This window comes from Hevea brasiliensis, chromosome 1 (assembly GCF_030052815.1).
Source record: "Hevea brasiliensis isolate MT/VB/25A 57/8 chromosome 1, ASM3005281v1, whole genome shotgun sequence".
Classification (NCBI taxonomy): Eukaryota; Viridiplantae; Streptophyta; class Magnoliopsida; order Malpighiales; family Euphorbiaceae; genus Hevea; species Hevea brasiliensis.
The window spans coordinates 27,838,269-27,852,623 of record NC_079493.1 but is presented as its reverse complement, the minus strand read 5'-3'; the positions used below and the strand labels follow the sequence as shown (position 1 = coordinate 27,852,623).

At 29.6% G+C, this 14,355-nt stretch overlaps 1 protein-coding gene across 1 annotated transcript; it reads left to right on the top strand.

Moving 5' to 3' along the window:
• Positions 1-9,136: 9,136 nt before the first annotated feature.
• LOC131183121 (uncharacterized) lies at positions 9,137-12,521 on the top strand. The gene is made up of 2 exons (XM_058153129.1): positions 9,137-9,869; positions 12,436-12,521. The coding sequence occupies exons 1-2, from the start codon at positions 9,137-9,139 to the stop codon at positions 12,519-12,521; spliced, it is 819 nt and encodes a 272-aa protein (XP_058009112.1).
• Positions 12,522-14,355: the final 1,834 nt, after the last annotated feature.

Sequence of the window (14,355 nt, the reverse complement as noted above, 5' to 3'; positions counted from 1 at the left end):
ACCAAGTTAAATGAGCCGGTGCCCAAGCGATGGGTAACCTAGTAGGAAGTTGCGGTTCTCGCAACTAGGAGCCCTAGACCCAGGGAAAAATTCATAAAATAATTTTTGAGACTCCAAAGAAGGGTCATTGAGGTTTCTATGGCATTAGAATGCCAAGGAAATGCTTAGAAAAATTTTTCAATTGGTACAGACGATTTTGGCTCAATAAGCCAAATGGAGGGCATTTTGGTCATTTCGTCTTCAGAGATGATTTTTGGCCGACTTGTCCAGTTAAGTAAATAATTATTATGACATAAAATATGAATAAATATTGCTAAAAATTAAATTGAAAATGAGCAGAGATGAAAGGAAAAGAAAATGAAAGAAAATACCTAATAATGACATCATATGATATCATTAAAAACCTATCCACCAATCACAATTAAGTACCACTTAAATTAACCTATTAAAGAGGATAATTGAGACAAAAAAAAAAAACAAAAACAAAAGCCATCCACTATTCCTCACCCAAACCAGAAGTCACTCTCTCTCCCAAACCCATTCCTCCATGGAAGCTTAATGGAAGCTTGAGACAACCCACCAAATCACCTTGAAACCACAACCTTGCTTCACTAAAACTTGATTTTGCAACTTGAACAACCTCTAGCCAGCAAAAAAAAGAAGGAAGAAGAGAGTTTTGGAGACTTGGAAAAGTTAGCAAAAGAGGTTAGTACCCAATTTATTCTCTCTCTCACTCAATTCATGTTTAAGGACATGATATAAGTTGAAATTGTAAGTTTAATGCATAAATTGAACTTTGAGAACTTGGAGACTTGAACAAAATTAGGGTTTGCTCATGAAATGGTATATGAACATTGTAATGGTCAATTAGTGACCATTTGAATGTGTGTGAGGAGGAAATAAAGTGAGTTGAGGCTTGGCATTTGTGTATGGGTGAGCTGCCTTGGCTGACCTGCAGGACTGAGCATGAGTCCAGCAGGTTTGGGCAGCTATAAATGGAGTTATAGAGGTTCAATTGGTGCAAGGCCAATTGGACATGAAACTAGACACATAATGGCACAACTTTGGTGAAGAAATACTGCCCAGAAACTAAACCAAGTTGGCCTAAAAATTGCCCTAATCCGGGTGATCTGTAGTCTGCCTGGGCAAAATGACCAAATAAACAGTATTTATTCATTTGGTCATAACTCAGTGTAGAAAGGTCCAATTGACCTGAAATTTTACCAGAAGAAAGCTGAGACATATACCTACAACTTTCATGAAGAACACAAATCCAAATTCTGACTATAACCTAGTCAAATTGCCAACCAAACTTAGGTTACCAAATCTGGCAGAACCAGTTTTGCCCAGAATTTTGGATTCTGTCCAATCCGGCTAGTTATGGGGTTTAGGCCATAACTTGAGCTACAAAACTCCAAATGGAGTTATTCAAAAAAGGAAATATAACTAGACAAAATAAGGAACAACTTTCATGAAGACAATTTTGCCAAATTCCTACTGTACAAATGACCAATGGAACAGTAAATATGAGGCTTGAAATCTGAAAATTTTGAATAACTAACATTAAGCTTAGAAATGGTATTGGCAACCAATACCAACAACTTTAGAATACAAAATGTGGTATGTTGGGAGTATTAAAACCAATGTACCTATTGTTTATGCAAAAGTCAATATTTTAGTTGACTAATGAAATGAATAGTAACACTTAAACTTCAATTTCAAAAATTGTGAAATTTAAAAGTGTAACATGCCCTAGTACACCTAGAAAGCTTGGTTTGGATAGGTTGGCATGCCAATAGGGTTCAGTTAGCAGTACTGCACATGGCATTATGCCATTCTGTGATTTTATGGCTTTTAGCCATTCTGACATTATGTTGATACTTGGCCTTGTGCCTAATTTTTATTACAGCTTATTAGCTGTTTTGTTGCACACCGGGAGATACATATGTGACCGATGGTGTGACGGCCCGAGGTACTAGATACCCAGTGCCAGTTTATCCGTTTATCCAGTCCAGTCATCCAGTATAGGTTACTTGGGCAACCAAAAATGAAATTAAATAAATTTAATGAAATTATGAATATAACAAGTACGAAATAAATAAGATTACCAATCATGATAAAAAAAAATTGTCTGCATAAGACATCAGGACATGCACTGCATATTTATTTTCTATTATTTCTTTTTATTTTATTATTGGCACCACTAAGCATTATTGCTTAGCGCGTTACTTTTTGCCACGCGTAGGTTCTAGAGAGACCGATCGAGAGCCCAGTAGACCACAGACTGGGTGAGATCTTCTGCAGCTCTGCATAGTGTTCGTGTCACCTCACCGACATCAGTGCATTGGTAGGACACTAGGTTTCATTTTGGGTATTTTGTAATTAACTTTTATTTTATCATATGAAATTAAGACTCATGTAATATATTTTGTTATCAATGTAAATAGTGGAAATTATGTTTATGAATGAAAAGGTGAATATTTATTTATGACTTTTATATGAATTTCATATGAAATGAATGAATGAGAATGGGAGTATATATGAGAAATATTGGGATTTTGTTGATAAAATGGAGTTTGGGATTGATTGAAAAATTTTGGAAGTATTTTTCACAGGTTCCGAAGAACTGTTTTCTCCATTTTTAGCCGGTACTCTGCCGGATTTTCTATAAAATTTGCGGAACCTCAAATAAATTTATGATTTCAATAAATGACTTCAATCAATGATATTTTACAAATTATACTTCATAACTATGATAAAAATAAATTAAGAAAGAATAAAAATGATTGAGATAAAATAGAGTGTTCTGGTACACTGTGTGACATATCTTACTCGGCTATACTGTAGATGGGTAAGGGGTGTCACAAATTCCCTCAAACCCATCTAGGGAATCTAGCCATTTAAGGCTCATAACACTTAAATATGACTAAACTAACAATAAAACATTAAATTTCAACATAAAATTACAAAACCCTAACCTTAACATGCATAAACTTCCCAAAAATCATCTTAACCACAACTTCAAATGAAATTGAAGTTATAAAAACCTAGTTCTTTGTCAACCTACTTAGATCTACCTATTAGATCGAGAAGAAAAGAATGTTACCTCTTTTTTTAAAGCTTGGAGGTGAGAGAATCAAAGATTCAAAGCTTGAATCTACTCTCCCAAACTTTTAAGTGGAAGAATCCACCTTAAAACTTTGAAAAAGCCAAGGACATCTCCTTAAAACCCTCATTGAATTCTCTAGCAGTTGAGAAAAAGAGAAGAAGAGAAAAACTCAAGTGTTTTGGTAGAAAAATAAGTTTTGGACCCTTTTATACCCTTAATATCGAGAGACCACTCTATCTAAAAAGAGTATTTGAACTAGAAAAGGGACTTCGACTATCAAAAGTCCATCATTCGGCTACCGAAGTTCTTTCTGCCCAAAACACCCTTTTAGAACTTCTAAGGATGAAATCCTTTAAAATATTTTCATTTTTAAATATATTTTGAATGCCTCAAACACACATATATAAACATATACACTTCCTACCACCCTTCCCTTCATTCGTGAAATCTTCAAATTTGCTAAAATATTCTATCTGCAATCGAAATTCAGATATCAGGAAATGGGGGGTGTTACAGATTCACTGCTTCATTTAAAATTAATCATGATCAAACCTTTGGGATGTGTTGACCACATTGAAGAATGATGATGGGATTCCATTTGACGCATTGGGGAAGAAGCATCAGCTGATAGGAAGTCATCAAGATTGGATAAGGCGATCGAGATACCTTTGTGATGGTTAAGAGCTCAGTTCTTGAAAACAAAATGGTTTTTGCTCTTCCAAATACTCCATAAAAGGAAGACCATGAGCACCAGATAGTTGGAGCCATGATCATGAGCCCACAAGGATGAAAATAGCTGTAACCAATGGTCAATAATAGTAGTGCCATTGAGAATAGAGGACCTAATCATCAAAGGAGGCATAAACCAAATGTGCATTGCCCTTAGATATTTAAAGAAAAAGTGATTTAGAGTTTCCACCTCCCCACAAAATTTGTATTCACTGATAAACGTGGGCAGTCTTTTATGGATTTGCTCATTTGTGGGCAATCTTGTCTTCAAAAATTTCCAAAGGAAGATACCTATTTTTGGAGGGAGGTTGAGCTTTCATACTTCCTTCCAAAGTTGAAGGTTGTTGCTCTGTGAATTAGGGTGAAGTCCTACTTGATTGCATGAAGGTAAGACTACTAGATTTTACGTTCCAAGAAATGACCATATTTGATATTGTAGGAACAGATGCTGAATAATGCCAGATAATTGAATCTTTTCTGCGAAGAAAGGTTGATAGGAATAGAGGCAATATTATTGACTTCTTTCTCTTTTTTAATACTGCCCTAAGGTTCTGGATATTCCAAGTGGATGAATTCTCATTAATTACCTGTAAGGCCTAGACAATAGTCAGATTAACATTTTCCTTGACTTGTTGAGGATTAGAGAAAGACTTTAGAATCCATTTGTCCACCTAACGTAGAATTGACCTTCCATTATTAACATTCCACCATGTACCATTCTCTTGAATCCTTCTCCCCCAAAGAGTACTTTGCTAGCCCCATGAAGGATAAGACACTTATCTTTCTTGCAAAAAGGAAGTGTAGGGAAAATATCTCCCTTCGAGGATTCGTGCTACCAGAGAGTGAAGGTTTGAGATGAATCACCAACCTTGTTTAGCTAGCAGGGCCATGTTGAAAGTATCTAGATCCCTGAAACCAAGACCTCTTAGTAGTTTTGGTAGATAAATTTTCTCCCAAGAAATCCAATGGATCCTCCTTTCCTGTTCTTTTTGGCCCTACTAAAAATTTGCTACCATGCTATTGATGGACTTGCAAAAGGAAGAGGGGAGTCTAAAGCAGGTCATGGCAAACACAAGAATAACTGTTGATATGGCTCTAATTAAGACCTTTTTTCCTCATTAGGAGAGTAGCTTCTAGTTCAAGCAGGCAATCTCATTTTGAATTTTCATTTTAAGCTCCTCAAATGCTTGGGATTTACGTCTAGGTCTCTCGATCCATTCGTTGGACTGGTCCGGGTTTTATACATCTGGTGTATTCGACATATATTGAAGATACATTCAATACTTTACGAATCCTTTTGACATAAAATAAATAATTTTTATATACTAACAAAATTAAAAAATGTATTATTGAAATTTTTAAAGAAAATAAATATATTAAAATTTAGAAGAGCTTCCTCTGCTTCTAATCCAAAAGCAAGGCTGAAAGGAGTTAAAAATCATTGTCTTTGCATGATTGTAAGAATACCTGCTAGCAATAGTATGGCTGAACATAAATCGATTATAATTGAAAAATCAAATCAAAATGTTCTAATTCAGATTCTCGATTAATTAGTTCAATTTCAGTTATTTTTTGAAAAATTCAATTTTTTTTGTTCGATTTAATTATTAAGGTTAAAAAACTAAAATAACTAAACTAAGGGGTGTGGTTACTCCGTCGTTTCAGTTGGTTGTCTTCCTTCTCCAAAAGCTTCTTGTCTTCTTTCTTCTCCTCTCTATTTGTAAACACTAAGACACAGGCCCCTTCTCCTCTCTATCCATAATGCAGGTCGTTCTTTCTCCTTTCTGTAATTGACAGATGATATCCAATGGTCCAATGCTCCTCTCTTTCTCTCATATCCCTTTGTCTCTTCTCCCTTCCTTCCTCGGTTGTTCCTCTTCCTCATCACATTTAACCAGAGACAGCCAAAAGATTCTACCCTTTCTCTCATCTCATCTTGGTGTCCACTTCTACTTTCAAAATGCTCTAGTCTATTGCCTTTTTCCTTCTCCACTTCTTCCTTGGCGTTTAGCCACTAGCCATAGGCCAATGCCCATATTTTCTTGCTTTTAAGGGTTTCATCTTGGTCATCGATTCTCTCTCTATGAACCAAACATGGACTCATCGATTCCTCTCTTGCTGAGTTGATGTGACGACGGTGACTAAGACAAGACCAAAAAGGGCCACCATACCCGTTTTGAAGAAGGTCAAGATTTTTTTTATTGTTGAAGGATTTGCGAAAATATGCTTGTTCATAATCATAGAGGTGCGGCACGAAGTTTGTTCATAATTAGAGAGAATTTCATGAGTAGGTACCAAGGAAACTATACCACGAGCCTCCTCCTTGACATCGAAGGCCTTGCCTAGCAAGCTTGTACACCAGCAGATTTTTTATGAAGAGAGTTCATTCTATTAATATCACTATCCGTTGGTCTCATAACTTTGTTCCCCTTTAAGTACTTTACTCCAAGATTGAGTTTGGGAGAAGCATCAAAAAGTCAGCAAGCAATTTATTTTCCCTTCAATTAATATTTCTTAATTTTTATTTGACAATTGTTTCTCAAAATTATTGTTTCTTAAAATTAACTATCGATAATGAATTCGTATTATCCAAAATAAGAGTTTAAAGTTACCTTTTAGAGAAACAAACATTTGCGTTCTGTACATCAGAAGACTTAAAACAATGTAATCTTATATTTATTTTCTTATAGAAGGTTGACATATATAATTCAAATGGCAACATGTTTCGAATTCCACCAACAAACCCAAGTACAAATCCCCTTATCAACACTAAAATTTTTCAAAGACATGGTCCACTCGTTGATCCACAATAAACTCGATCGGTGTCAGTTCATCGTTTAATCGATCAATTCATATGGACCAACCCCAATTCTTGAAAATTAAAATTTTAAATATGAACAGAATCAGCCATTGGTTCTACTCTCAATTAAGCCAATCCAATCAATCGGAAATGGATCCGATTCTAACAGTCATGCTTTTTTATGCAAATACATAAGCTTTTCTGCTCAATTTACATAAACTTGGAAATTGTATTTACTTCCACATTTCGAGTTAATTTTACAGAATTTTGTAACTACAAAAGATTATTTTAATATTTATGAGTGAAAATTGGTGTCAGATTTGAAAATCATACAGTTTAGACTTTTTTTTTCTTATGGGAGGACTACTCTACCATTCTAAACTTAGCATATTAAAATCAAGATAGTCCCGTCAATACCCTTTTAAAAAAGACTTGGCCATGCAAAGTCGTGAGATATATAAAAAGAAAGATTATTTTACATATAAAATAAAAAGAAATATATTATTTTCTTAGATAGATATTACATTTTATTAAGAGCCCTACTAAACAAAAATATTTTTTTTATTAATTATTAGTAACAACTTTGATAGATACTAATAACAACTTTGATAGATATCAAAACTAAAATTTTAGTGAAATTCAATTTTTATTAAATAAAATATAAAATTTTAATAAGAGAACAAACTCCTAGGGATTGAGGACAACGATAAAAGGACAATTAATAATTTTTAAAATTTTCATATGGTAAATTTAATGACATGACAATAACTTAAATATTTTTTTCTCATAAAATATGAGAATTCGATATATGGACTTTCAAATTGTTAAACCATTCTGACATAGCTTTAATATATATTTTTTTACTCTTTCATATTTTTATATGATTCCTTTTATATAATAATTACCGTGTCTTTAATGGTTTCAATTTTAGTCCTAAACTATTTTTGAATTTTTTTTTATTAGTGACTGAGATTAATTAGCAAAATAGAGTTATTTCAATATTCTCATATATATATATATATATATATATATATATATATATATATATATATATATAATTATAATTATAATTATAATTTTGTGTTAGTATCTCAAACTCGAATAAAGGAGGAAGGTTGTGATTAATTGACAATTAACACTAATTAATTTGATATTAAAATTTAGTTGTTATTTGTTTGTTATTTGTAAATAATACTATAATAAATCTAGATTTTAACAATATTTTTTTAACGTCATTCTATATACAATTTTAAAATGATAAATAATATCAAGATGATATATTTAGACATCAAAGTAATATATAAAATAGTAAATAATATATACAATATCATACACAATGGCGCAATAAATTAGTATGAAAGTGCTGAGATTTGTGCAAATTATTAGTGCTCATTGATAACTCTTACTAACATTATATTTAAAATTTTGAACAACATATAAGGAAATGAATACTATTAAAGTTTAAATTTCTTGTAGTGTAAATTATTAGAATTTCATAATTATATTTTTAAATTTAAAAATAATAAATACTTAGGAAATTTGTTTAATTAACTTTTTTATTCAATGATATTCTTTTACTTTTAATGAATTAATTTTCAACATTTTTTTTATAAATTATTAGTTTTTGCACTAACAATTTTGTAATTAAATATAAAATGTTTTATTTTTTTCATCAACTACACTGCATCCTTCAATGCTTAGCCTGAATTGATTTAACAGTTAAAGATATATTACTCAGTTGATAGAGTTAAAATTAAATCTCTACTCCTCCATTCTCCTATTAAAAAAAATTATTAACTTTATTTGGACATGTAATTGCATTAATTGACATTGTATATCATCATTTTGCTGCTCATATATATAGATTTTTAACGATGACAAACTACAAGGCCAAATATTAAATATTTTACAATATTTAAATAAAAAAATTTAAAAATACATAAAAATTTCACAAGGTTTAAAATAATTTACAAGTTTTATTTATTAATGAATAAGTTATGTTCGTTTAACATTTAAAAGTTATTTCTATGTCATATAATAGTATTAAAAATAACAACAAAAAAGTTTGAAATAGTAATGTTAATAGTAACGCAAGGCTAATCGACTAAAATGAGACTAAAATTTATGCTAATTAAGTAATAATTAATGGAAGTAAACTTTGAGTAGGTAAAATATGTTCATGAGTGGAACTTTTTGGCATCATATGGAAAAACTATTTTCAAATTTTGAAGATTCCTGTGAGGACCCAAGAAATTGCTGTGTGTGGGACTCTTTGACATCATATGGAAAAGCTATTTTCAAAATTTGAAGATTCCTGCGAGGACCCAAGAAATTGCTGTGTGTGGGACTCTTTGACATCATATGGAAAAACTATCTTCAAATGCTGAAGACTTCTGAGGACCAAAGAAACTGCTCTGCCCCTTCTGTTTAACAGTAGAAGCATTAATTATCTGTACGTAAGTGATCTCTCTCAGCATAGAATGATTGGTAGTCGAAAGATGCATTTTGCTGGATATGCAGCCCTTCTGTTTCTGGTGCTGATTTACCAAGGTTGCTATGCTAGAACAAGTAAAAACTGCACTACATCTTGTGGCAACATCGACAACATTAGGTACCCTTTTCGATTCAAAAACGATCCTGAAAACTGCGGCCACAAAGAGTCTGAACTTGCTTGTGAAAACAACCATACAGTAGCATACTTGGATTCAACAAAATATTACGTTGAGTCTATCAATTACAATAACTTCACAATTCGTGTGGTGGATGCCGGTTTCCAAAAGGATAATTGCTCCTCCATCCCTCGCCATTATTTGAATGTATTCGATAACGAGTCTTGGGCCAGTCCATACAAGTGGGATTTGCTTCGACAAGCACTACACTATGAGGAGAAATACTACCAGAGCTTAATGTTCATAAACTGTAAAGATCCAGTACCGAGTTCTCCACTTTATGTTGATGCTTCTTCTTGCATCAATAATTCTGGTTATTGGTATGTAAAGGTTGGGTATACTAACGTAACGGATTTGGTGGACTCGTGCCGAATCGAGCAGATGGTTGTGGCATCTTTAATGCCGAAAGAAGTGAAGAACATTTCATATATGGATCTTCACCGTATTATGTCATACGGATTTGAGCTTTCATGGGCTTTCGCTTGCTGCTTCAACCACCAGGAAAACCGCTGCAACCTACAGGATGCCCGCGCCATAAATGGGTTTTGTACTCAATTCATCAGTACGTCTTTTTTCCATATATGCTCCAATTTTTATATGCTTGATGTGCATTCCAATTTAGATTGTGTTTTCGATATATATATATATATATATATATATATATATATATATATATATATATATATATATATATATATATATATATATATATATATATATATATATATATATGAGCGATTTAGGGTGAATTAAAAGGTGTGTGTGATTTTGTGTGAATTAAAATTATGAAAGAGAGAGAAAAAATAATAAAAAAATTATTAATATTATTAAATTATTATATACTTTTATTATCAATATAAAGTTTATTAAAATTATTAAAAATTAAAATTATTAAATAAATTAATAAAATTAACTAAAATCAATGATTGAAAAGATTTAAATTATTTTTGTTGATGGATGAGTTTAATTGTTTTTAATTAAGACTATTGAAAATAATATGAAAGATTTATAATCAAACTAATAAAAGTTTTGACAAAAATTAATAATTGATATAAAAATTTTGAAATTACTAAAATTACTTGAAATTATTATTATTTTTTTGCATAATGATCTAATATTTAGGTCCAAATATAATATATCATATAATATATTTTTTTAACTATTTTTAAATGATATAATTTTTAACTATAAGGTATATATATAATTTACAATTAAATATAGGATATAAGATAATAGTCTAAGTATATCATATAATATACATTTTTATTATTTATTAATTATATAATATTTAGGTATAAGATGTGAATATAATTAAGAATTAATATATATAATATAATAGTTTACTATTAAGAATTATAAGGTAATTTAATATATTTATAACTAAAATTATTAACAAAATATAGAGAAGTAAAATATAATATTAAGTTGTATTTAGTTTATAATTATATGTACATATATAAATTCGATTCTTAGTTCAATTCTGATTTGGTTCTTAGTAAAGAACCAAAACCAAACTAAAATATCAAAAAAATTTTGATTTTGAACTATTTTTATCAATTCAATATGGTTTTTCAATTTAGTTCAGTTCCCTAAAATTCGTGCACAACCTTATGGTTTAGCGTTGAACCACTAATTTAAAAAAAAAAAAAAATTTACCAAGTACCGATCGTTAGAATTTTAAGAGGCATATGCTGGTCTTAACTGTTGAACCAAAACAACCTCAAAGCCTATTTGCTTTAGTTTATTTATACAACTTATAACTGTTATTATTAACTGGTAGGGTATATAACTGGTAACAATTAATAATTAATAGTTAATGATAATTAATTTATGTTAAATATTTAATAAATTATTTCTAATTATTACAATTGATATGTAAAATGATTAATAAAAATATTTATTATATAATTTATTTTATTATTAAAATAAATATATAATTATTAATTTATTGTGTCACATAATTTATTTTATTATTAAAACAAATATATAGCTATTCATTTGTTATATCATAATATTTATTTTGTTATTGAAATAAATGAATAAATAATAAATAATCTAAAAAATTGTAATTCAATAAACTAAGAAGACAAAAAATAAAAGTTATGATTTTATTTAGTATTATACTCATATATATATATATATATATATATATATATATATATATATATATATATATATATATATATATATATATAATATTGTAACAATATTTTAATAATAATATTAAATAAATTATTTTTATTTTTTTATTGTTATAAAAATTTTGTTAAAAAATGGAGAAATAAAAAAATATATAAAATTATAATTATAATTAATTTTTTAAAGTAAGATAATTGATAAAACTAAAAGTACATGAAGATATTATTATTTTATATAAAAATTAAAACCTATATATTAATTAACATTACCGAATACGTCGTCTATGAATCTGCATATACATAAATATCCTACATTTTTCTCTCTAATATTTCTGTCTTTGCTAACGCAGTGAATGTAGAGCAGGCCATTCAAAGATATGCATTCGGTGAGGAACTGTTTTACTTTATTTATTTATTACACTTTCAATATAATGTTTTAGCCTAAAGGGTTCATGCGTACTTTATTTATTTATTACACTTTCAATTATTTCTTTTTTAAAAAGAAAAAATTATTTTCTATTTTTTAATTTCTATAATTTTATTAAATATAAAAATATTTATATATATATGATATAATATATATAATTAATTTAATATAATAAAAAAAAATATATATATATATATATATATTATTTTTTATGAAATAAATAGAGTATTAAAATCTATTACAATTATATAAAAAAAAAAGAAGAAGAAATTTTCGTCCTGATCTTGATATTCAGATGAGACAACAATGATTTTGCCCACTTGTAGATGTGGTTAATTAGCTGTACAATTTCAATCAATTGATGAAGTTATTCTTATTAGGTTACTGCTAATTTTACGAAGGATTAGGACTTTATTGTATCACATAAAATATTTTTTAACGATTAAAAATTATAATATATATATATATTTTTTCACTTGGATTGATATTTAAATTCGAGAGTTTTTAATACTTTAAATTCTTCATCACCTCTTTAACTGAGTGTCATTATTACTATTTTGCAGCTCTGCTTTATAATCTCCGTCATGTACGACAGTACGGTAAGAAGCATTCTACTTTCTTAAGTAGCGAAGGAATGAGATGGGGATAGATATCTCATTTTATTTTTTTAATTTTCTTTAATAATAATAATAATAATAATAATAATAATAATAATAATAATAATAATAAACAAAAGGGAAAGAGAAGCAAAAGGAGAAGTTAAAAAACATTGTTCCTATGTAATTGTAACAATACCTGCAGGCAGTAGTAAGACAAAACAAAAATTTGCTATAATCGAAAAATTAAATAGAACCGTTCTAATTTTGTTATGTTAGATTTATCATATAAAATTTTAGTGGTATTTAGAAAAAATTTTTTTTTTAATTAGTGTTATAGAAATATTTTTCAATAGGATGAATAATTATTTCCTATGTTAGGTAGAGTTTCTATTATAGTATTATTTATAAATTGAGTTAGATTTCTAATTAAATTAGGATTGAGAGAACTAAAATTATAAATAAGAGTATTGTAGAAAAGCTATTTGACTTTTTATCTATGAAGATGAGCTTTTTCTCATTAACGAGAAGAGGACATAGAGTTCAAGAGAAAAAGGACTCTTGTCCATTACTGAAGAGCTATTGTTTAAAGAGACACTTTGTGTTATGTGATGTAGTTAAAGTAGTAAATATATTAGATTATATTTAAAGGAGAATGAGAGAGGCTAACTAATGTATTTACTATTATTAATCTTTTGTAGGGGTTAAATTGATGGGCAGATAACATTTTTTAGCTTATAATTGCATGTAGATGATTATTGAAAATAGTGGAAGATGGCTGAAGCATGTAAATATTATTATTATTATTATTATTATTATTATTATTATTATTCTTTGATTTGTTTCTTTGTGGATTTACATTCTTCCGCTATACACATGTTATTTTTTTAATTAACTGATTCGATTTCAATTTTTTTTGGAAAATTAAGTTTTCCATTTCGATTTAGTTATTAAGATTAGAACACTGAAATAAACCAAACCTAAACATATAATGGTACTACATTGTCTTAGGCTTTTAGCTGGCTGTCTTCCTTTTTGAAAAGATTATTACCTTTTGCCTTCTCCTCCTCTTTCTCTACAAATTGTGAAATAGAGACCCTCCTCCACTTTATTCAAAACCACAAACGCAGATTCCTTCTCCATTCTATCCATAAACTCAAATTGCTAGATCCCATTAGTATCTACTACTTCAATGATCTTCTCTTTCTCTCATCTGCCTTAATATGTTTTCATTAATCAATTCAATTTCAATTTTTTTTTTTAAATTTAGTTATCTGTTTTGATTTAATTATTAAGATTGAAACGCTGAAATAAACCAAGCCCATACATAAGGGGTACTACATTGTTTTTGGCTATTAATTAATTAGTTGTCTTCCTTTTTCAAAAGCTTCTTGCCTTTTGCCTTCTCCTCTTCATTGTCTATAGATAGTGAAACAGAGAGCTTCCTCCACTTTGTTCAAAACCACAAACGCAGAGCATTTGTTCTCCACTCTCTCCACAAACTCAAATTGCTTGATCCCATTAGTGATATGTACTATCTCAATGCTCCTCTCTTTCTCTCATATGCTTTGGTCATATCTTTTGGTCATCCATCCTCCTCGTCGTTTAGAGAAGCTTCTAGACTTTTTCTCATCTCATCTTGGTCCCCACTTCTGTTCTCATGATGCTCTAGTCTACTTCCTTCTTCCTTCTCCATTTCTCCTCCTCGTCATTTCACCATTAGCCAGAACCCATATTCTCATGCTATGAAAGGTTTCTCATCTTGGTCATTGATTCTCTCTCTATGAACCAAACACAATCCCTTTGATTCCTCTCTTGCTAATTTGTTGTGGCAACAATGACCAAGGCAAGATCTAAAACAACCACCACACCCATTTCGAAGAAGGC